At 41.0% G+C, this 25,468-nt stretch overlaps 1 protein-coding gene across 2 annotated transcripts in view; it reads left to right on the top strand.

The window, feature by feature from the left end:
• Positions 1-25,468, top strand: part of LOC125897943 (serine/threonine-protein kinase PAK 3) — a 44,987-nt gene that overhangs the window by 3,451 nt on the left and 16,068 nt on the right. For both annotated transcript variants that reach the window (XM_049591458.1, XM_049591457.1), the window contains exons 2-5: positions 18,699-18,892; positions 19,017-19,117; positions 23,209-23,362; positions 23,477-23,514. In XM_049591458.1, coding sequence (XP_049447415.1) covers positions 18,721-18,892; positions 19,017-19,117; positions 23,209-23,362; positions 23,477-23,514 — 465 coding nt within the window. In that variant the 5' untranslated portion in view covers positions 18,699-18,720. The remainder of the gene's footprint in view (positions 1-18,698; positions 18,893-19,016; positions 19,118-23,208; positions 23,363-23,476; positions 23,515-25,468) is intronic.

The raw sequence follows: 25,468 nt of genomic DNA, 5'->3' as shown, positions 1-25,468 counted from the left end.
TATATGTCTCCATGGCATTAGTGTGCAGTTCTGGGCTTCCCCTTGTTTTCCATTGGCCAGTGTAACCCAACACACACAGCTTCTCTTACCTCACCTCAGCTAACAAAAGCAGTAGACACAGGACCTCATCTTGGCTCATAGCCTGCTAACTGGGCTGCCTGAAATATGATAGTAGGACACACAGTACATACAAGTAGGCCTCCATCTGTTGAGGACTTAGTCTGGATGAGTTATGCCGCCATTGTCCGGCGCGGTTATCGTTTAGGACTCTTGTCGACAGTTGATAAATGTGTAGTGGCCTCATGCGGGGTGTTTGTGTGTGTGTTTAAGGGCACGGTTGTCCAAAGCGGAGCAGTAGTCTTGTGGTAGGTGTGTCAGAGCTACAGTCTGTGTGTTGTGGATTAGCATGTAGGATTGGAAGCCATCTGGCCATTTTGTCTCAGAAAGGGGAGGGGGAGTAAGTGAGAGAGATGGATGGAGAGAGACAGGGAGAGAGGAGAGACAGAGGAAACACTCACACACTGACACATTGACACAGCTCCCTCCGTAATCTCCCTACGTGATGTCTGTTGCTACTTAGAATAGGGTTGTGTGTGTGTGTGTGTGTGTGTTTATGTGTCCCCCAGTGCACTTTGTGACAGAGATAGTCCTTCTGTGACTTCTACTGTTTCTGATGTATCAAACACAAATTGCAAAATGTGCCTTCAAGGTAGTCAGAGAAACGTCTTGGGAGGATTCCAGAAAGTAAGAGGTGTTGAAGCCTTTACAGTAAGATGATGCAATGGGTGAAGACGTTCCAGATGGATCGAGACTGCAGAGAAGAAAGGGATGAAATGTTGCAGAGGAGGAAACAGGTTCAGGGGGTTTAAGAGATTAACAAGTTTCGCTGGGTCAAGAGTTTGCGGAGAGTGGCAGAGGGGCGTCTGAACTTGAGCTTGTTTGAAGATGAACAGGCTGCAGAATATAAGAGGTTGGAAGCCGTTGAGTGAGGAGAGTTTTCAGAGAATGAAAATAGAGACCTAAAATTTGCTTCAAAAGGTGACAGTTTCTTCTGTTCCACGTTAAGAAGAATCTCTCTGATCGTTATAAACTCACATTTTTGGGTCTCATTCTGTTTTGTATGCACTGTATCTCCTGAGATGAGACCTTCACATATACTTAACTATAATATCTATATAAAACAGCCTCTAATATCAACTGGAGTTTAAAGGCAGCAAGCCTTGCGTTTGATTAGGATTTATCAATGACATTAAGGCACAGTTTTGGTGCAAAGTTAAAGCAAAGCTGTAGTCATGACCACATGATCCAAGCTTTGTAACTCTAGGAAGGGAAGGAATTACTCATCCGTCACAAACAAATAACACCTTTGAACCACACATCAGAGCGGTGTTGTCACATGTTTCTTTGTCTCCACACAAACTTACAAGGAATTCAGTTTCTTTTCTCAGCTGCATGGAGGTACAACTGCTGTGTGTGGCGGCACCCTGCTTCTCAGCTCAATCACTTGTTGACATAAATATTAGTCCCACGGTAGTGTTTGTCTATGCAAAATCATAATGCAGCTATATGCGTTTGGCAGAGGAGACATGATCAAAATGAAGTGCATGTCTAGCTGTAGTAATGACACAGCTGCTAGACTAAATGTAGTGTAGACACATTGGAGACACATATGTTTCCCATACATGAAGGATGCTACACTTTACATAATCTCAAATCAATGACTGACCTTGCATATATGCAGACGATACCTGGCTGGAAAAATTAGCCTGCTGTAGAGAGTGATAGCATGTATATCTCTGTCTCCTCTTCATATGGTCCTTTACAATAAGTGCGCGTTAACCCTTCCAACTTGATGCAGAGCAGGTGCACCAGCTGGCATTGCAGAAGGGAATCCAGTCCCCTCTCTGAGTCCAGCTGGCACTCAAACATGCCCACCCATGCCACACTAATGCATAAAAACCCCACTTTGGTAACTTAAAGTGGCCAGTACATAACCATAACCAGTGGCCTTACCTGTGCTTGGTGCTTACATCTTTGTAAGGCACACACCCAAAGGGGAACTACGCCCATTTTCAAGATTCATACATGGTATTCCTATAGTCTAACACAGTCCAAAAATATTAGTAAACATGAACAGCTCTCCCAAATCCAAGAGCTACAGTGCTAAAAATTTGTGGTGTCGTCAAGTATAAAGTCTGCGGCTGCTTCATAGACAATGAATGGTAAAAGATGACATTGAGAGCACCCAGGGGAATGTTCTGGGTTTATGGGTACATTTTCTGTTGCAGCACTGCAAACACTACAACAGATTAAAGCACATTAAAGTGTAATAAAGAAATAACATTCTGTGGGTCCACAGAATCAGTAGCTCCAGACCTAATACTTGATGACATCACAAGTTTGAGACTCTGGTTTCTGGCTTTAAGGGAGAGTAGCTCATGTTGACATGTATTGCTTGAACTTTCCAAGGCCCTCGAAATAACATATTGGAATTCTTGATTTAGGTGTCATTTCCCTTTAAAGGCTCTGCTTACAACATTTAGAGCATTAATAAATCAGCACACCATCACTTGCTATGCAACATGGCTAGCTAATAGTCACTGCTCTGCGTTGGGCTCATGGGCCTACAGCGTTTGCCGCTTATATCAGGGAGTCGTCATTATGCAGAAGCGTAGCACCCACCTTCTACCCCACCATTAACACTGTTAGCTCTGTCAGCACTGTTCCTGTTGTTAGCACTGTTCACCCTGTTAGCACTAGGGGGCCTTCTGGATCAATATATTGATTCAGTGATCAATGATCCTATATCATCGATGTAAAGTGAAGACATCCATTCATATTATGTGTTGTTTTTATCTTTTATGGCCAAAAGCAAAAAAAGAAAGGGGTGTTAGCTTCTTCTGTAACAGACTGTGCTGACTGGACATATTGTTTTGTCTCATATCGATCACAAGCCCCTGAATCACATCGAATCAAAATCATATTGTGGCAGTCTTTGCAAATACTGTATTGTTGCCCAGAGAGTCAGTATAATATCATATTGTGATGAAACTGGTGATTTACACCCCTAGTTAGCACCGTTAGCTGCTAGCCACCAGCTCAACCAACTCCACGTTTAGAACCATGTGCAGACAACCTGAATCAGATTCTGAATAAGATATGCTTTGAATGTCACACACAGCTCCTTTAATGTAACTCAAGTGACCTCTTTTTGAATGAGAGTTCAAACTACATTCATGATTTAAGAGTTACAGTAAAGGAGCAAAGCAGCCTGGGAGCTGTAGTAGGTTTCTTAGTTTTTGATAACATGAAACCAGACCTAGTAGGCCTGTCTCAGTTGCTGACATGTCCTTATGCAATGTGGGTTTTTTTTAAGTTCAAGGTGAGATATGAAATTTAAATTCTACAGTATGTCGGTATATATTGGCTAAGAATGTGCCAATGGGAAGGACAGCAAAACCGTTGGAGTCTCCTGCTTGTCATTTATAACTTGTTACTCACAGTGTAATTATGCATTCATAGGTTGCAGCCACTAACATGGTGCATAACCATGAGGGTTACTTGGGATGTCAAAATTCGATGAAGTATTCAAGGTTTTGGGCGTCTCTGTGGCCTAGTGGTCCAAGATACATGATTTATAACTGCAGTGTCTTCTATTTGATTCTCCCATTGTTTCCTGTAAGACTCCAACTTTCAGTTAAAAGAAAAATGCCATTAACAGGTAGCCTTGTTGAAGCTGTTGAGTTGTTGAAATAGACCATCGGACCAAGCCTATCACAAAATTCTGCATCCATCTTGTGTCTTTATTGTGGACCTGAATGCATGCCAACTCATAAGTGAATACAAGGTTAAGAGTAGCACAGTAATGCAAAAATACTTCATATTTCTAGACAGACTATCAAATGTGATTGAAAATGCGTCATTCTGTCAAGTGAGGTACTGTTCATTCTGTCGGGGAGAATAAAAAAAAGCTATCATAGCGTACTAGTGTGATAAATTGGTGCCTATCAGAATAAACTGTTATAGGACTGTGCTTTGAATAAAGTTAGGCCTTTCTGTCGGGAAGGAATAATCTCCAAAAAACAGACGACCAGTAGTCAAAATAAGATGGCTAATTTTATCAAGTTATTAACAGCTTTTGTCCACTTGACAGCATGAACTACCATACTCATAAGCACATTTATATGCCCCTGGTAGTCCATTTTCATGACGTCTCCCACCTGACAGAATAAACTGCCTCACTTTAAAGCACTTTTATTCCACCATCCGCAGAGAGCCACTCAAACTGCCAGAGCACGGTGCCCAGCAGTCTTGTCAGGTGTGACTGTTAAATAGTTTTATTTCATGCTTGTAATTTAATGTTGTTTACTTCTCCTGCCAACATGTTGGGATCAAAAAAGTGTGTGCACAGTTAATTAAATCACACCAAAAAAATGATTATTTTGAGATGTTAATACAAAAATTGTCTGAAAATGTGAACTGTGTGTGTGTCTGTGCATACACGTGCATGTGGAGGCATGAGAGAGCAGCACTGGGGCGGGTGCACCCAAACTAAATATTAAATGACAGTGCAAGCTCTCAAGCCTCCCCAACAGGGTAGTCGAAGGCAGGGATGATGCCTGGTAAAATGAGAATCATGGCGGATTGTAAGCTGTGGTGAATAAATGGGTCTTGAGTGTCGACAAACCTGTTTTTTTTCTGCTTTGTTTTGAATATGAGTGATGTTACTTCACAGCCTATGAGCAGAGGGTTAGATAATAGTAAATAGGTCAATCAGAGGGATATTTTGCTGTAGGATCAGTGAATATTTTGAATTTCTGTGAGGTTATGTGCTTTTTCAGTCTCATGTGGTCTTAGTGTTGTTGCTGATTAGCACTAGACAAGATCAAAAGGTGCATTGCCGTAATCTAATCTAGATTAAAAAGGATTGAATCAAAATAATGTGTAATCTCCACTGCTTGAAAATTTATCTCAAACAGCTCAACCTTAGATATGTGATGGATTTAGTTCTGTGGAGTTTCAGACCTCAGTCCATTGTCTTCATATCCACAATAGTAAAATCAAGTTTTGTAACTGCTGTGTGACCCAGTTTCATTGCTGTGCAGTTTTATTGTGACATTTGCATGAAGGTGGAACAGTAATATATTATGTATAAGGTGGAAAGAGTCAACAACACTTGGTTATGTAGAGTTTTCCAGGCAACCCATTAATAAAAATGCCACGATCAAATGAACATCTGATCATCTGGTTGCTGTTTAATGATAGATCACTGGTTACTGATTAGAGATGTTTGTGCACTGTGCTGTGTCGTGTTTGTTGTAATAATCTCAACAGGATTATATACTGACAGTTTTCACATTTCAGAGGGAGGTGATAGGTCAGCGTGAGCGGACATTGCACCCATTAGCTTTGCTTTTGATACTGTGTGATCATGCTCTAGTTAGCTTATTATGAACGGGTATAAGCCTTTTAAACCAACACGATTAGAAGATGTTCATGTTCATGGCTTTCTCCCAAGGCATGTGTATCAGCTAAAAATAGACGCTGGAAAATAAAGTTTGATTTTTTTTTATTATCCCAGAAACACATGATCGCGCTGCTGCGAAAGCATTCGACAAACGATCAGAGAAACAATTTCACACTATGAGAGGTGACAACAACTGAATCAATATTTATGAATATGTAATGGAGCTGTTATCAAGCTCCTGCTCGAGCGTCATTAATATGTGATGGAGTTTATATTTATTGTTACCCTCTGTAGAGACGTTTGCTGCCGCTCGAAATTGTTGCCACAATCAAACTTTCTTCTTGAAATATGAGACGGGAACTTCTGTACTTACAGTGAACTCAACAAGATTTATGCTCAGTTGTCACACTGAGTATAAACTCACACACACACACACACACACTCACACACACTCACTACTGTCTCACCTGCCACCTGTTGTAAGCAAACTGATGAGATTGCTGTGACTTGTCCCTTTCATGAACCAGACGTTGGCAGCTGTATGCAAAGTAGAGTTTTACAGGAGGGGGACCAGAGACCAGAGAGGTGGAGCCTCTTCAGACAAAGGCTGATATGTCAAACATTTTTATATCACAGTAACCAAGTCTCAGACATCAGTTGGATCAGCAGGAGCCAGCTGTATTTTGATGTTTAGGAAATTTAAGGTTCATTGTATGTTGTGTGTGTTGGCCTCACATTGTCACTTACATACTGAGTCTGATTTAATACATGCAAAAACCGGACGAGCATGTTGCGGATTAAACAAACAAGATATAACGTGTTAATTAGTGAGCTTTAGAGGTGCTGGTAGGCAGATTTAGTTACCTTTGGATAGAGCCAGGCTAGCTGTTCCCCCTGTTTCCAGTCTTTGTGCTAAGCAAAGTCAACTGAATGAATATGAATGAACTCTCTGCAAGACAGCAAATAAGCATACTCCCCAAAATGTCAAAGTATTCTTCAAGGCTTAAAGCCCAAACCCTGTCACCAGAAAACAATGTTATATTTGGGCAATTCTGCAAAAGCCTGGATTATGTTCATCAATTCCAGGCCTGCGACTGGATGTAAACTCTGGTACACACCCATGTGAACATAAGTCCCAGGAGACAAATAATACAAAATATTTAATTACATGAGAACTGAGAGGTTTCATTGCTCCATCACAAAACATTATGTTCTTAGGTCAGAAGACTAGTTCGCATTATGTTCAATTTTGTATTTTAAGGTCCAGTATTTTTTATTTAGAGGGATATTTTGGCCAGGAATTGAATATCATATATAATAAACTGTGTTTCCTTGAGTGTATGATCACCTGAAAATAACAACTGTTGTGTTTTTGTTACCTTAGAATGAGCTGTGTATATCTACATAGGGAGCAGGTCCTTGTCATAGATGTATAAAGCACACTGGATACAGCATCGAAGGCAGGGCCCCGATCATTCATATGAAATTTGCTCAGTGCTACATGAAGCCAAAATGGTTCAACTGCCACATATAAAATTACTGGGATAATCGGCACTACTTCCGCACTGCGCAGCCCATAGAGCAGGCGCACTAGAGACTTCCAGCAGTTGAGTTGGCTACTCCCGTTTTAGTGCTCCGTTAATGTGAATGGTAATGATTCAGTTGTTTGGCTCTTCTAGACTTTCAATAGCTATAGGACCGAATGGATTAAAACCTCAAAGTGAAATGAATCATATCACGGGGTTGTGTCACTCAGAGAAATGAATCTGCTGATTTACAGACGTCTCTTTCGCAATGCAAGTCAATATGAAAAGTCTGTTTGTGCTGTAGGACATCATGTGACTGTGTAATAACACTGTTTGTCCATTACGAAAATTGGCTTCAAAGCCCGGTGGCCTGGTAAACCTCCTCGTGGCCTGGTCCTCGTCCACGGAGTCCCCTGTGTTGCACTGCCATGTTTCTAGAGTAGCACAGGACGTACAAACCAGGTATGATAACGATTAATTGATGATTAATTAATTGGTCGTCAAGAATGCAATACTGTATATGCAATATGTTGCCGTGAGTGTTGAAACACTGGCTCAAGATAGGGCCATTCGTGTTTTCATGTTGGCCACTGTAGATATCAGCCCCTCCATGACAAGCCAAACAGCGTGTGAAACTGCTTTATTCATTGTTTTTAGCAGTGTAAATCACCAGGGTTTGTTTGTTTTGGAGAGGAAAAGACCTCTGCAGATAACTCAGCTCCAGGTAAAAACTTATTGAGCATCTGGAGCTCACAATAGCAGGTGCTGGGCTAGCCTCCCATCTGCAACTAGCTGAACAGCACTGGGGAAATACTGATTTGTAACGTGAAACTGCTTTTTTTTAGTGTTTTTACTGGTTTTAATCAACTGATCTGTTTATTTTGGAGAGGAAGAAAATCTCTCAAACAATGAACACTGAAGAATTTCTAACTGGGAGTTCACGCTTGGCACACTGGGGATGGTTTAGCTGGTGGCAATCTGCAATCCCAAAGATGCCACAGAATCATACACACTGCTCTCTTAAACTAAAAATGAATAAATTCAGCTAATATTAGATTAGATGATTTGCTTGAGGATGCTCTGGTGTGTTTGACCACATGAGCGTTTCATCTTGTGACCATAAATTCTGCTCATGTCCCCTTCACAGGGCGTCCTTTTCAACAGAGTTGAGCTACAACACCAATCTCCTCCTCCCCCAGCCTTCATCTGAAATTAAAGGGGGGATGGCATCTGCACTGTGACTTTGTGTGTTTTAGCCTGACCTTGAGAGGCCATCCATGTAAGAGAGGAGCGTTTGTGCAGTAGCATGCTGACATCTGTGTGTCGTCGGCCTCCAGTGCTTTAATGTCTGTTGAAGCGTCTGTGTTATATGAAGGTTGTCAAGTGAACCGGCCTTGTGTTTCTCTGCTCTTGCTAACGGGCCAACTTTTCTGACGGTGTTTTTAAAACACTCTACAGTGGCCAGTAAAAGCACTGTACGAACAGCGCCAAGATAGAGGAGATAACAATGGTAAACTGCGGCTCTGGCGTACCCCCCCTCCTTCCTCCTTATCCTTTGAATGTCCTCTAGCTGTCCATCCCATCCAAGTAATCAGCATCCTTCAAAGAAGCACAGCCAAAGCTAAAGCCAAGTCAAACAGAGAGCGTGTCCTAATCGGGGGCATGAAGAAGAGCCGGGCTTATGGAGCCCTCCCCCCACTGCGGGGCCATTACTGGGCCGCCATGGGCTCAAGATTAGAGCCTCTTCCTGTGTTAGCCATTCAAATTCTGCATTAATGTTTGAAAGAACAGAGAAAATGCCTGCTCTTCATGGATAGATTAATATTTTATGGAAGAGAAATGTGAAAACATCCCCAGTAATATCTGAGTCGGGCTGGTGTGTCTGTGGTCGCTCTGTGTGTTTTTTTTAGACACTGGTGCATTCATACAGTATATCGCTGTCAAAACGTCACATCTGAGCAAAGCAAGCTGAGCAGAGCGAAGTTCTGGGGTTGTGATATCTGAGAAATTATTAGCAGATTGTAGATCAATGTTACAGCTGCACTGATGTCTTAATGATCTATTTTACTATTGTCTGCTGAAATAGTTCAGCCTCAGACGCAGAGCTGATTTATAATCTTGAGAGACTGGCCTGTGTGTGTTACCGAAATAGGAGCTGCTTGTTTCAGGGACAGTGCACTCACTGACTGCTTGCTCGCCTGTCAGTCTGCACAGTAAATAGGTCAGTGTTTTATGTGAGTAAAGAATCAGTAGTGTCTGGGCCTCCATGAATCTGCCATCTTTAGCCGTCTGACCGCTCAGCAGAGCCGCTGCAGCAGCCGGCAGCGGGTCAGGTGATTAGCCAAATAGCCACACAGCAGCAAGGACCAGAGTTTGTAACACAGAAAAATTGGTTTCCCTGGGTTTCCTGTTGTTGTCTGCAGCTGGTGGCACAGATTAGAAATGACCACGGTCAGACGCTGAAGAGTTTCTCAGCTACATAATTCATCCACACTGCTCTCCCAACATTTACTGAATTATCATATTTATGAGCATGCGCTTTACCTTTGCTGTTTTATGTAAGTGTATTCTGCATTGCATGCTCCCAAGGAGGACGTGAGTACCGGTGATTCACCCAAACCTCAAAAAAAAAAAGCAATGTTATTTTTAAATGGTTCAAAACCTCCTGTCGTCTCGTCATTATTCAATGCCGCAGCCGTCAATTTCTTTCCTGTGTATTTGCTGACCAGATAGTGACCTGATTGATCAGATCCCAGTTGCTGTTGTCAGGTCTTGCTTGTGCCACGTGCACGTGTTAGTGGATTCACTTCTGTGCATGACTCTATAAACGCTGTATGACATACTGTAGCTGGCAATGTACTCACAAGATTATGTTAATGGATTAACAGGGGCATCAGTCACAGCTGCATTAGCCTGAACACGGCAGAACCACTTGTATGTGTCTTTGTGATGAAAACAAGGTGACTATATGTAAAGGATTATGCTGATTAAGTTGAAACAGTAACCCCACGACCCTTTGACTTTAACCTCGAGCTCACTGTGTCATGCGGCACACACTGTAAGGCTTCTTCTTCATTGTCTCGTCTTTGTTATGATAGCCATGTTGTCGGAAACTCCCGGTTGCACCCTGTCAACATAGTGACATTACTTTGTAAACAGCCGAGTTGTACCAGGCTTTGTTGTCAGTGACACACCCATGCTCCAACCTAAGAGAACCTGTTTGCCGCTGTTGTCTGGACTCTCACCTGGAGCTCACCCAACAGTGTAGCAACTGCCAGCAGAGTCAACCCCCACCAACGGTAAACCCCACAAGGTCCTGGAAATACACCAGGAAAATAATCTTACAGTACAATAAGATCATAAAGTGTTTCTCTGTAGCTGCCTGGTTATTTAAAAATAGTAGGCGCCTTCCAGCTAAGATGAATCAATATGAAACTTTTATTAGTAACCAATCTTTCAAGACTGAGTCACCTTTCTGTGAAGCTGTCTTCGGAAGGGGGTAGTTCACTGTGGATGCCACTAGGGGCGGGAATCTCAGGCACCTCATGATTCAATTTGATCCTGATTCAGGGAGCTAAGATGTGATTATAACATGATTATCAATGCATCTTGATGCATCGGATATCTTAAATTTCTATTCATGATTTATTTTTTCTGTGTGGGTACTTGCTGATTTTAAAACATAGCACATCTGTAATGATCCATGATAAAAATTAACAGGTGAATTATTTGCATACAGTGTGGCTCTTGTCCCGTTCCCTTTACCGTTAAACTTCATAGATGCCAAAATACATCCATAGCAAGCTTTTAAGACAGAGGGTGTCTTTCTTTAACTGATCTTCATTGACTCTTGAAATAAGTTTGTATAGAAATCTGTTGTTATTTTCTTTATCTTTGCCTATAAGGTGACCTTGAGTGTCTTGAAACATGCCTATAAATAAAATGTATTATTATATTGTTATTATTAGGTAGCCTAGCTGAGACTGTGAACACAACACTCGTTTCTGTCCGTTAAGTTGCACCATGCAAGTGCCTCAGCCTTACTTTCCTGATTTTAACCAGCTTTGTAGTTGGGGTGTATATCACTAGTTTCATCATGATACAATATTATATCTATTCTTTGGGGCAACCATACGATATTTGCTGATATTACAGAGTCTGCCATAATTGATATACGATCGATATGAGACGATATCATTTGATCATTTAATACAGTCTGTTAAATAAGAAGCTGCCACCCCTTTCTTTTTATGCTTTTGGCCTTAAAAGATAAAAAACGACACATAAATGAGTAAATAACTGTAACTGCTTGCATGCAGTAAAGTTTATTTTAAACTGACTCCACTAACACACATAAAACAGCACATGGGTTAACTTAGCCTTCAGGGCTTTCTGCCAGAAAGTGTTTTCATGTGAACCCAAACTATAATCTTTGTCATAAAACCTGAAGCCAAACTTCTCCTAACAGCCAAAAACATGGATTAACTGCAATAATTTACAATAAGTATAATATTCGGCTCAAAAATAACTGTGAAGGTTCATAGACAAAAGCATTGTTTTGTGTTAGTCACCAAAATTAGCTTAAGCTGTTTACACTACATACATTAGCCCAGCGGCTTGTGGACTTCTCTTCTATTCATAGCTCAACATAATACATTTGTTATTTATACTTTTTGTTACTTTTCACTTTCTTACGTTTTTTCAGCTGAACGTTGATGTAACAGAACAGCTGATGTTGCTGAAGTGAGAAGTTAGCAGATTGCTGAGGCAGGTAGATCCTGTTTTATCTCATAACGGCATTGTTTACACACAGCATGTGCTCTGTCTGTTGACCCATATTTTCCTCTGAAGTCGAAATGTTTCCGCACTTCTGATTTATTCCTGAGTGTGAATCCTCATCGTCATTCTCTTGGCTGATTGCCATCAGTCTGCTGCTGTTTGACGGTTATGCAAAATTTCAAATAAAAGCGTAACCTAAAGACGATGATTCGAATCGAGGTCTTCACTTTGCATCCCTGATACTTGAACGCTGATCATCGAATTGATATGTCCATCTAGATCAATGAATCGTTACACCCCAACTTTGTATCATAGCAGTGTGTGTAGTATGTGCACATGACCTATGGTAAACACCCCTCTATGTTACCAGTGCCCAAATCCCCCTGCTCATCTCCAAACTCAAAATTTTTTCTGGATCTAGGGCTTGCTAGAACTACAGATTATACTTCCGCATCTTCATATGCCAAATGTTGAAACTAGGCAGTGCTGACTAATATAACTAAAGATTCTGTTGCTGTATTGCCTTTTTCTTGCCTAAAATATCTTCAGAAACATATTTTAGTGCACTGTTTGGCTGTAATATGAGAATTTGTGAACAGGAAGTGCGCAACATACTGTTTCCTGTTTTGTATAAACAGAAGGTGAAAAAACTGAGATTAAACGACAAAGTTAAAGGGCCAGTGTGTAACATTTGGCCTGGTTTATTATCAAATCTGAATCTGAATCTGAATATTCTACCCATTAATATGTTTATATAAGTGTACAATTGCTATAAAATAAAATTTGTTTGGTTTTCGTAGCCTTATAAATATGCTTTTATATATATATATATATATATAGCAAGGGCCTTGCTTTAGAGAGGTCGCCATCTTGCGCCGCCATGTATGTAAGGCAGACCGAGCAGACAATCCAGCCAGCCAGAGAACGCGTTTCGCGTGTATAAATAAACCAACGAAGACAGCAGAAGGAAGGAAGAAGGAGGAGGAAACAGCAGAGAGTGTTAGTAGTTCGTTGATAGAGAGTAGTGAAAGGTTTTTTTAGTTATAAAGTTTGCGAATGGACCACACTTACCACGCAACAGGAGAGAATGAACCCGAACCGTCATCTGCGAGGAAAAGAAGACGCAACTTCACTCCTTGTGATGCACTCTCTGCGGCGCTTTTCCTCCTGGTGATATATCTCCCCAACGATGGTAGCAGTAGCACCGAATCCCATTCCGTGCATTCAGCCTCTCTTCTCGCCCGCTCAGCATCTAAGTTCCTCATCTGTGTGCTCCGGCTGAAACAGGTATGGCTCTGGGTCTGTGTCCGCTACAAGAAACTCTTCAAAATCGCATTCAAAGTCGTCCATTGCAGCTACTATAGTCCGGAGATATTGCTAGGCTAAATAAACAGCTGAGCTCTGTTTACAGGCTACGCTGTCAGTCAGTGTGCGGGCTGGAGATTGGTGGAGCAGAGAGGGGAGAGGGTGCCCGCTAGGTATAAACGAGTATGTGTGTATGGAGTGTGTGTGTTACGCTAGAAGAGTCAGAGTTTGGGACGGAGTCTTTTACCCCCTGGAGTGTTACCGGAGTTTTTGGAGCGCTCAAATAAACTGGCCTTTTTCCTGAACGCTCCTCTGGTCTCCTGCTCGTGAGTGATTCATTACAATATCGTAACATGGTTTAGATTTCTAAATAAACATTCACCTCGTCGCTAGATAGACCTACTCCCGAAAAACTCTTGTCTGCGCAAGGCTTTTTGTCCCTAAGAGGCCACCATCATTTACCCGATGGGAGGGGTGAGCGAGTGAGCCCTGCAATCTAGAATTTGACCACTGATGTCACTGTTTTCAACCCATTTTGCACACTGGCCCTTTAAGCAAAGCTGATAAAATATAATCCAAGATTACTGTGTGCTTTCCAGCTGTGATACTTTTTTAAGGAACGTTAACAAAATATGTGAAAGTGACGCACATATTTTACATCTGTATGTTTCAACATCCAATGGGTTCAGACACAAGGAACAGTAACAGTATTATTTAATAACGTTGAGATTTGGGGGTTTAAAGTTCCGAATATTGACTTTTCTGCATTGAGCCATTTTCCTTCAAGAGAGAATCAAGATGCATCTAAGAATCGATTTTTCCCCTCTCCTAGATGCCACCCTCTCGCTTGTTCAGTTGTGCCCGCTATTTGATGCATCAGAATTGATCTACAGAAAGCTCTGGTACTAAAGCCCAGCCAAAGTTTGGGCTGCTCGCTACCAAATCATTTCCTGCAGTGATCATAGAACAGTTTGTCCATTTGAAATGATCGCAATCCAGTTTCTGTGTTACATTCTCTTGCCAAATGAAACAAAATTGTTATTCTCGTCACACCACCAGCAGAGGGGGAACAAAAAACACTGTCCGGTTTATTAGGAAACATCAAGATTATGTTGGTAGCCTTTTATCTCAGACCAGTGTTTGATCTTTGAGACTTTTTTTTACAAAATAAGTATTGGCAAATATTTTGTTGACTAGTTTGTATGAATAAAACATGATGAGAATGAGCTTAATTACACATTAATGGTTAATGTTATCCAAGGGAAGAAAAACTGTTTTATTAGATAAGAGACTGTTTCACTCTTATGGAGATAAGATTGAAATAATCAGACTTAAAGGGACAGTTCACCCCAAAATCAAATTACATATTTTCCCTCTTACCTGTAGTGCTGTTTATCAGTCTAGATTGTTTTGTGTCAGTTACTAAGGGTTGGAGATATTGACCGTAGTGATGTCTGCCTTCTCTTGATATAATAGAACTAGATGGCACTCGGCTTGTGGTGCTCAAAGCACCAAAAAATACATTTGAAAAAATGACCCGATTACTCAAGATAATCCTCAGACCTTGTTGTGAGCAGTTTCTTGTAGGAACTATTTTCTTTCTAGCAGACTACACCTGCCAACTGGATCATTTCACAGAAGGGAGTGTGCATCTACTCATGGACACAAGGCTAGTGTTCATGACAGTGTGAGATGGAAACATTAATTGGCTGAGCAATAACATTAGCTAGCTCAGTGATGCTATGTGAGCTCGCAGTAGCATGAATGTATTAAAAGACCTGGATACAGTGTTGAAGGCGGGACCCTGTTTACTCCTATGAAAGCTGCTCGGTGGCGCATGAAGCTAGAAAGCTCTATTTCCATGGTATGTAATTACCCGGATGATTAGTGCTGCTTCCGCATCATCGGACCCATAGAGCAAATGCCGGAGACTTCTGGTGGCCACGCCGACTACTTCCGGGTTAGTGCTCCGCTCTGCTTAAATCATGTGGCCTTTCTAGACTTTCAAAATGTTTTAGGACCAAACAGATTAAATCCTGATAGTGAAACAAGTCATTTTGTGGGGTTTTGACTTTTAAGAAAATGGTTCCAGTGATTTACAGACATCTCTCTACTAATAAGTCAATGGGAAAAGTCTTTTTGGACCTAATGGCATCATGTGACAGATTCGGGAGTTGTAATTCCTCTGTTTGGCCACTATGAAAATTGTCTTAAAGTTTGACGCACTGCCTGGAGGTCTGAGCAGTAGATGCACACTTCCTTCTGTGCAGTGATGCAGTTGGCCTCTCGTGTTTCCCAGTGGTATTATCCATTTTCCTCAGAGCCTAGCAACTACCACAGTTACTTTGGTTTTTCCACCGTCTGCATTTACTAATCCTGGGAATAGTAACTGTAAAGAACTTCTGTTGATACTCTTTGGTAACTGGGGATAGCTAGCTACAGGAGAAAACAAAATGCTATTCTCTTCCTATTTGGTTGATGCACTTCCTTTATGCCGCAAATCAACCCTTTCCAGTTCAGACAGAGTTGCATAGTGAAAGCGAGGCTTATAGGGAACCTCTCTAAGCACAGTTGGTGTCTTTATTCTACAGCCATTACATTGTGCAAACTACATTTACTTCATAGTGTTAAATTAAAGCAAAATACCTGTCTGTTTCCACTTTAAATTAAACGCCCATCAGGTAATAGTTAGTTATAGAGTCATATAGACATTGAACATAATGTGTGAGATTCTGTTGGTTCTGGTTGTTCTGTCCAAACAGGAAATGACACGTTACTGATTAATATGTTTCACAGTAAGACAAGTATTTTATGAAATGGTGCCAATGTGGACATATCTAATTAAATCAAGGCTCTTTGTCATCTTTTTAATATATATTATATTTTTCCGCCTGTCTAATCCCTTCATTCAAAACCATTTCTTTTCGGAAGTTAACAAAGCGTAGGGTGTAACCAACCAGATTTTGCCTCATGCGGTAAGATGGTTACATAAAATTGTAAAGGCCACTGTGAAGGCACATGTGTGATTTGTCAGAGGCAGCGAGCGCTGTGTAAGAGCCGAGGAGTGGTCTTTGTTTGCTAATGTAGGTCTCCACTAAGGGGGCGGCCTGGATGGCCCGCTTTCTGGGACGGTTGTGCTGCACATCACATGATGGGCTTGGCCTCGGGGTGAGGCAGTGAAGGAGTTTAAGATGGTAGTGTGGGATGGGTGGATGGAAGACGAGAGGATGAGTGATAGGAGCGTTTACTCTTGCCCGTTTCACTTAGAATCAACTCCTGGTTACTGTTTTCACAGCTGAGCAGACCCGCTGGACATCAGACTCCACCTCGCCTCCAAATAAGCTTTTCAGATATCAAAGGAAAACACAGTGCATATTTTGTTTTTAACATCACGATCAGAGCATCAGGAGTTGAGTGTTCTTTTAAATAAATGTGCTAAATATCTAAATGTGCTGCTCAAAGTATCAGAGCTGTTAGCAGTGAATTATAAATCAGACCTGCAGCCAGTGTCGCTGTAACAGGATCCCTCGTGATACGGCGCTAAAATAGGCCACAGCTCAAAAAATACAATACTGTGAAACTGTAACTAGGAGTCTTCTGTGAGTGTTGGATCTGTCTGAATGCAAGTCTTGATCTGGCTTTGTCACATTCATATTACCCCAGTTCTGCTGCCTCAGAAAACAGCCACAGAGACGAGATATCCACCTCAGCCTCTCCAACTGCTTCAGTATATCACTGTCCTCACGAAAGCCTGCATTTATTCCCCTTAAATAGTCTTAAAATGTCTAAGATACATGCAATAAAAGGCTTTAAAATGTTTTTTGGTCATGTCACCGCAATAGTTTCCAGGTGTTTGAGCTACAGGAAACATCATTTTAACAGGAGGGAAACAATATTTGATGGGGGAACAGACTCCAGAATCTGTATGCGTACAGTGAGTCTGCAGCATTAAACTATGGTTTTGCCTGCATGCTCACTAGTGCACTTTTTCTGAGTGGTAAAAACAGAGTATCATCAGTGTCATTTTCCTTTACTATCCATTTTGAACTGATATCAAGCTGTTTACTTAAAAGAGTATATTTTCACTTTTTGTGTGTATTTTTCATCACAAGTTTTGTCTTAAATGTAATTAAACTGATATAAAAAAAAAGGTCGTGAAAAGTGTTAGATTAAACATGTTTATACATGTAGAGCAGTGGTGTAGTGGTAGTTGATGAGGTGGGTGTACTACCGGGTAGATGGGTAGGTTACTGAGGAGGACGTAGGTATACTCTCTCTAAATGTCAGACTTTTACTGAGCCACATGTAAAAATTCTTGTGACTGATATAATGCTGAAAGAATTAATTGATTAGACAATCAACGAAAACTTAGTTGTAATCATCAAAAAAAAGAGAGAGACAGAAAATTCACTGGTCCCAGCTTTTCAAACATGAACTTTAGCTTTATGTCGCTGCCTGTCTTGGCCAGGACACTCTGGAAAAAGAGTGGTTTTCTGGTTAAATAAAGGTAAATAAAAATAAAATGAAACATAATATATAACATAACAACTGCATTTATACAGAACAAAGAGTGAAAAAAACTCAAAACAAGAATGCTTCTCCTTTGTTAATGAATGGTTATTTTTCCAAAATTAATTGCAAAAAATGTAAAATTTGACAAGTATTTTTAAAAAGAAAAATTCTACAAGCTCCCAAACTGCATTGTCCACAGAAATCGAACTAGTCTATTCGATCATCAGTGAAATCGAAATCCTTAACATAATTTATGAAGGGCCTCCATATATTCTCGATTTTATGCTGTTTAGCCTTTTATATGTAAGTCTGCCTCTCTAATGGAAGACTTAATAACATCTGTCTTGTCTGTTGAGTAGAGCTTGGCGTGTGAATGTTTTTCCATTAAAGTGCAATACATTTTTTGGCGTAAAGCAAGCTGAGGTCTGTAAACGCTCGTTCATTTTTTGCTATAATTATGTTTCTCTTGATATAAGCCCAAAAGAAAAAGCTTAGGTTGCAGTAAGATGTGTTTTGAAATAATCTCCTTGATTATAACTCTTACTTTTTCCCAGATCGTGTCAGTCTTTCTGCACAAATACAGTGAAACAGTGTTCCTGTATTTTCAGTACATTTTGTGCATACGTCTGGTATGTTTTTGCTGTATTGATTTAATTCAACCGGTGTCACATATGTACGCTCAAAGCATTTATACATCGTTACAGATTCAATATTTTTGGACAAAAGAAGCCTGTTATAATGTTTTAAGAAGAATCTTAAAACGTACATTGGGCTCTGATTCCCAGTGATCAATTTCACACTATTTTCTGACTTTTTATAGATTATTAGATTATGTTTTAGTTATAAAATAAGCATTTCACCAAAATAGGGGACTGTATAATGTGTGCTGTCTATTGACAACAAGTTGTCTCAGCAAGGCCGGCCGCCACTGCTTGCAGCCGATCTTGATATTGACAGATGATATTGTATTTTTTTGCACTTAAGTTCTCGTCAGGATTCAAGGTTGCTATGTTTGGTGCATTCAGAGGGAGTGTGTAACCTTGACGAGTCCTTACTGATGTATACCCAGATTTTTTTAACTCCTCCGTCTCTCTCCTTCTCTCTCATAGGACATTGTGAGTGCTACTAAAGATGTCTGATAGTGTCGATATTGAAGAGAAACCACCAGCCCCCCCCTTGAGAATGAACAGTAGTTCCCGAGACTCTTCATCGCTGAATCACGCCTCTAAACCGCTTCCAATGGCTCCTGAAGAGAAAAACAAGAAAGTCCGCCTGCGCTCCATTTTCCCCGGGGGAGACAAGAGTGAGTATCCTCCCCCACGCCTCACCTCACCCTATGCCCCACTTTGATTCATGTAATTTACTAGTTTGTACCTGTGCATACAATACTAGAAATCTTGTAATCAGCTGTTGTTCGTCTCCCGCAGCAAACAAGAAGAAGGAGAAGGAACGTCCTGAGATATCCCTACCCTCAGACTTTGAACACACCATTCATGTTGGCTTTGATGCTGTAACAGGAGAATTCACAGTGAGTATCTCCTTCACCTGACAATCAGGCGAATAAACAGGGACTGATGTGTTTCTAAAATCCTCCTCCCAGCTGAAAGCACAGTCCCAGGCAAGCATTTCTAAAATCACAATCCCCCCAGGCGGTAGCGTTAACTAATGATATATTTTCCTCCGCATAAAGTTGGTTATACGAGTGACTGGAATGACAATCACTCTGTCTCCCCTATCAGGTGAAACCTGCACTGGAATACTTTAGTATTTCCTGGTAAATCACCTCTTTGCTGCAGTTTCTGTTGGCAGTAGATGTTTTATTCTTACACAAGCCTAGATATATAACACCATGACACTGATTTTCTTTATTTATTTTCTCTGTTTAAAGTTCTTAACACTGAATTTGATCCATTGTTTTGACTGTTACTCATAGAAAAGGTCTGGAAGTGTTTTTTTCTTGTTTTAATAAGGTACAAAGTAGATATTATAGACCCCTTAGTGCCGACGTCACAATGACGTCAGTTTGTTAGTTGGAGGCAAAACACGACTCTACACCACAGGGCTGTAGGCTACATAAGAGTCTTAAAATATCACCTTGTGGGTTATTAGGTGCCAGAATAGGAGTCATGGCTCAAAACTTTAATTTGAACAACCATCAGCTGCCACTGCCAGTTGACAAAAACAAGTACAACCAGGGTTAAATGTGGTAAGACGAAAGGACTGGACGGAAGCCATCATCAAAAATGCTCACAAGTGCAGCACAGAGTTCATATCAGGTTAGGGAAAAAGTATTTCCTGCTGTAGGGATGAATAACATTATGTGTATTAAGGGTTATCATGTCCACCTCATCAGAAACTGGGCCGATATTGAGAGGAATATTGGATTTCTCGCTCACTTAGCTTTGATAGCAAAACAAACTGGAGGAAACCATTCAAGTGTCGTCCTCCTTTGTAAGACTGGCATAGTTATCAAGCACAAAGCTTCTTGTCAAATCATCCATCCACTGAGTGAGAGTGTACAGGTCGGCCAGTCTGATCCTATTGGTCAGTGTTTACTTATTCAAGGAACACACGCAGTCCCGGAAAGTGAGTGACCCGACATGTTCGTAAACTCAGTCTGACCTGTTGGTCGAAGAAACAGAGCGTTATGTTTCTATATGAATTAACGAACAGTTAAGTTAATCACACATTCACGCTGCTCTCAGATAGAGTGCCAAGAAAGTGCTCTGCCACTCTGAGAGTGCGGTGCTCTGGATAACCGAACGGTACATTCTGACAGTGCTCCGCATTTACGAACTTGCTAGCTAGTGCTGGCTGATGTCTGTGGAGAATTGTTTTGCCTCCAGCTAAGCCCCGCCCACCAAAAATGTCATATTGTTTACTAGCAGTAAACACTGGGCTGTGTGACACCATCTAGAAAGTGCTTCAACACCATAGCCCTCAACAAAGCTTTTAAAACATTTAATACTACTGCTACTAATAATGATAATAATTTTATTTTTATAACAACTTTAAAATCAGAGTTTACAAAGTGCTTTGACAAGCAAAGCAAAAGCAGAAACTGGACTCAGAATAGAAGACAATCTAACAATAGGAAGCCAAACATAAGTGAGACAAAACGAGGATAGAGTTTAGATAAAGTTAAAACAAAAGGACAGTAAAGTGCAAGATGCAGGACGCAAAACATCTATATAAATAAACACAAATAAAGAGACCAAAAACAACAAAAGCAATAAAACTACAAAATTAAAAGGAAATAAAAATAAACACGACATAAATAAGATAAATAAAAGGAAATAAAAAGACAACATTACATAAAGGCAACGCTACAAAAATGGGTTTCAGGAAGTGATTTAATGGAAGTCACTGATTCTGTAAAGCCTTATCTCCTCAGGCAGGTCGCTCCTAAGCCGAGGGGCCCTGATGGCAAAAGCACGGGCTCCTTTAGATTTAAGCCTCAACTTTGGAACAGCCAGAAGGGCCCCGACTTTAATGTTCAGTGTTTGATTGAACAAAGATGTTTATTCAGCTCTTGTTTTGTACGAAGGTCTTTGAATTTTGTTCTTTCTGTACACAGGAAGAGAAGCTGTCGCAGGGAAAGTTATTGTGTTCATGAGGTGATCCTCGGTTATCGTAAAGCATTGACATCATGCTATGGAGAATGAAATCACAAACAGATGTTCATGTACTGTTAATTCATTTACTGCTAAATAGTCTGGAACATAAAAGTCATGTCTCGTCATATTTATTCAGAACTGAGAGGAATATAGTTTTTAAATAAAAAAACTGATGAGCAGTCCAAGACTTCAAACCACTTTAACAGTGTTATGGACATACTGCACATGTTCTGGTTTATTTGACTTCCAAATGTGCAGCAGTGACATCAGTGACAAATAGTTCCTTGTTCATTTGATAAGCTCATGACACACAGAGCCCTATTAAGACCATTTTAAACCAAGCCACTTTGATTTCACGTCTTTTATGGTTCTCTGTGATGATACAGTGCATTACTGTTAATTTGCTCCTTAATCCGCCCCCAAGTATTTTCCTTTTCTGCTTCCAGAACAGTGGACTATTTTTTTCAACAGTTGCTTTAAGGGTATAAATATCCTGAAGATTACAGAGATGGGATGAATGAAACCCTTTGTTGAGCCACATTCAGCCCCTGTTAACAGGCTCAATGTCTGTTTATATAAAGAAGCAATAAAATATGTAAAACATGGGCTAAAAACTGTGGAAGAGAAACTGTATAGAGAAACTTAAATGTGAAAACAAAACAAAAAAATGTTTAAAATAGCTGTTTCCTACTGCTTTTCAAATCTTTATGCCAATTTAAAGGAGAAATTGATTATTTATATTATTCATTTACCAAAGTGTGGAACCATTCCTTTAAGATGTAGTTCTCCGAATGGCTTCCAGATAGTTGCTCCAAGAAAAATCAGACAGAAATTATAGTAAAAAAAATGTACAGTTATAAAAAGCTAACCTTCCTCTCCAAACACAACGTCAGTACATTCCAGAAAAAGTATTTTTTTTTGCTCTGCCATATTTAACCTCTTCTAATGACTGGCAATGTTAAACTTGATTTATCGGTCAAGGATATTAAGGGTTAAAGAGAATTGGGTTTGCTTGATTGACTTGTTGTGATCACTTGTCCACCTCAATATCCAGCCTCCTGTGTGCCTGTGTCACAACAGAGAAGATATATTTTTCTGGCTGTGATTGAAGGACTATTATCAACCCACTCTCTTTCCTCAGGACATGGATATTCTAGATAGGGGTGTAGCACCAAATTCTGGCCTCTATGAGTAGTCTTGGTCACACACCTTTTGAATTGTTTTTTTTTACATAGTAAGTTTGTTTCCTTGATCTTTCCTTACTTTCTTTTCTTTTTTGGAATCCTGAGTTCCCTTTCTTGGGGAAAGATATGACAGTGAATGTTGGTGCTCCAGCAGCACAAGTACTCAATCACTCGGCTTTAGTTACATTTAAATCCTAGTGCAAGGGTGGACTAAACCATTCTGCCCCTTTAAGGGATGAGAGGGGCCTCAAAGAGCTTCCACTATTTCTTTTATACAAAGTTCAGTCTTTCAACAGATTTATTCAGCCAGTTTTAATTTAATTATGGCCACTTACAAAATAGAATAAAATGAAATACGGCAGCACGGTGGTGCTGTGGTGAGCATTGTCGCCTCACAGCAAAAGGGTTCCTGGTTCGAACTCAGATTGGATTTACTCCAGGTACTCCGGCTTCCTCCTACAGTCCAAAGACAGGTTAATCGGTGGCTCCAAATTGCCCATAGCTGTGAATATGAGTGTGAATGGTTGTCTGTCTCTACATGTCAGCCCTGTGATAGTCTGGCGATCTGTCCAGGGTGTACCCCGCCTCTTGCCCAATGTCAGCTGGGATAGGCTCCAGCCCCCTGGCGACCCCTAGCAGAATAACAGTTACCGAAAATGAATAAATGATTAAATAAAATACAAAATTGCCAGCAAAACTAAACCTGTCATTACAGGCTCTTCAAAGACCCCCTTACCATTGGGGCCCCGGGTAATCAGTCACTACGACGCCCCTTATTCTAGCACTTTTTAACATTTGACCTCTGTCTGTTCGTGCAGGGTATCCCGGAGCAATGGGCACGGCTCCTACAGACCTCGAACATCACCAAGCTGGAGCAGAAAAAGAACCCGCAGGCCGTGTTGGACGTCTTAAAGTTCTACGACTCCAAAGAGACCGTCAACAACCAGAAATACATGAGCTTCACCTCGGGAGGTGAGCAGCACAAAATACTGATCAAACAAAAAAATATCCACCAATGTAAGAAAGTTGTATATTTATTCTCATGCCTCATACAAAAGATTATAAGAATGTCTGTTTCTGTTTCAGACAAGTCGGCACATGGGTACATAGCAGCAAACACTCTGGTAAGTTCTTCTATATCTAAACACTCTTTGGGTCATGTCGGATAAAAGTTTGAATAATGCATTTGATTATTATTAAAAAAATCAGCATAAAATGAGTATCTGACAAAATGTGTCAGTTAATAACACCTAACTATGACTTAATGCTCAATTTTAAATGAGTCACGACTTTGTTAATGAACGTTGGAGGTTGTGCCTCAGTCTGCTCTATTAGAAATTATATTGCTGCGCTGCATATCTTGACCTCCCTGAACTGTCTGGTTATTATAGTAAAAACATTACAAGTACAAATCAGCCCAATCCCTGGTCTGTAGCCATGTACCATATATCATTGGAATGTCTGTCAACTCAAAGATATATTACTTTACGATTTATATAACAGTGTAATCATTTGACAGGTAAGTTGCAACATTACGTGGCTTTATTTCATCGCCATGAACCTCGGAGCAATTACGCCTCTCAGACCTCAGCACTGTAAATCTACCTCATTTTGCTCTGACTAACTCTGTCTGGGAATTTCTGGGATAGACTTTGTTACTCTCCAGCATGCTCGTCTTGCACAGACTAGTGCCTCTAATGGGCAAAATGTGTGCATTCCCCTCTGGAGGCTTACTGCCCTCACTATGTGGCATAATGCCCTGAATTTTGTATACACGCCAATCAGTTTGCAGCTCCTGCACGGAAACGGTGACTGCTGCGAAAGCCACTGCTGCTCATTGTTTATTTTCCCAATCTACTCAACCAGATTTTGAAATACCCATAGACAAGCTTCACTGGAGGCTCAGCTGCATCTAGAGGGACTCCCGCTGTGCTGACCTCATTCCTGGCTTTGACCAGAGTAATCTATGCTTTGAATGCCTTGGCCTGCACACGCTCAGCCGGGTGAAGAAGTGGAATCCAAGTCTGTTCAGTGGGATTCGCTGCCCGAGGCAAACTACAATGGGATCACTTAATGCAGGGGCTATTGCTTGAGAGAGCTTTTTGCCAGTGAAGGGCAAGCGGGTGTGGCAGTGAGTCTAAAAGGTTGTGCGAGCCCAGTGAGGGTGTTGTACAGCATCTCAGCCTTGGTCTGTCACAGTGGTCCTCGGCCAGCAGAGGTGACTCAGCTATTGGCTACAGTGCCACAGATTTCATCCTAGGTTTGGTCCGCACTGTCTCAGGCAGGAAGAGCTGCAAGAGAGGTGCCAATATTTGGTCTGTAAAAGCAAACTGTCACTTTTCAGAGAGAAACAGTAATCCAGCATGAGCCACCTGATGCTCTCTGCCAGATTAGTCTGAACACGAACGTCTACTAACCTGCAATGCAGAGAAATATACCAGAGCTGGTGTGCTGTTTTCCTTTAGCAACATGCTGTCTCCTCTTATCGCCTGCTACAGTCCATGTCTGCCTTGCAGTTTTCTTGTCTCGTCTGAGCCAGTTGTTCATGTTGTCGGTCGATTAAGTGCCTCACCTTGACCTTAGCTCAGCGTATGTTTATAACTGCAGAGAATGGCACTATAGGGACACTGTGTTGCATCCTAATTCAAGCTTTGGTCAGACCAAGTTGTAGTTAAATTTTAGATTCTAGGACAGGGCTGTCGAACATCCAGCCAGTTGGCCAGAACTGGCACACTAAAGGGTCCAATCCGGCCCACTGGATGACTTTGCACAACTAATAATGATGCACTTCTTCACACTAAAGGAAAGGGAAAAATTTGGAGGTGTTATTTATCGGTTCTTCTACAATGGTTTTACCGGTCCGCCCCGCTAGAGATCAAATTGGGCTGCATGTGGCCCATGATCTAAAACGACTTTGACACCCTTGGCTAGGATCTCAGTGAGGCTTTACTTCCTGTGACTGGTGTCCACTCTAAAGAAGTAAACACTCCTCTCAGTGTCGACCTCTACCAGACAATAGACTCACCTCGGAAACTCCTTTTGGCAGGACACAAACACTTTGCTTTTATAACACACAGA

This window comes from Epinephelus fuscoguttatus, linkage group LG12, assembly GCF_011397635.1.
Source record: "Epinephelus fuscoguttatus linkage group LG12, E.fuscoguttatus.final_Chr_v1".
Lineage (NCBI taxonomy): Eukaryota > Metazoa > Chordata > Actinopteri > Perciformes > Serranidae > Epinephelus > Epinephelus fuscoguttatus.
This window is presented reverse-complemented; position numbering and strand designations above follow the sequence as displayed.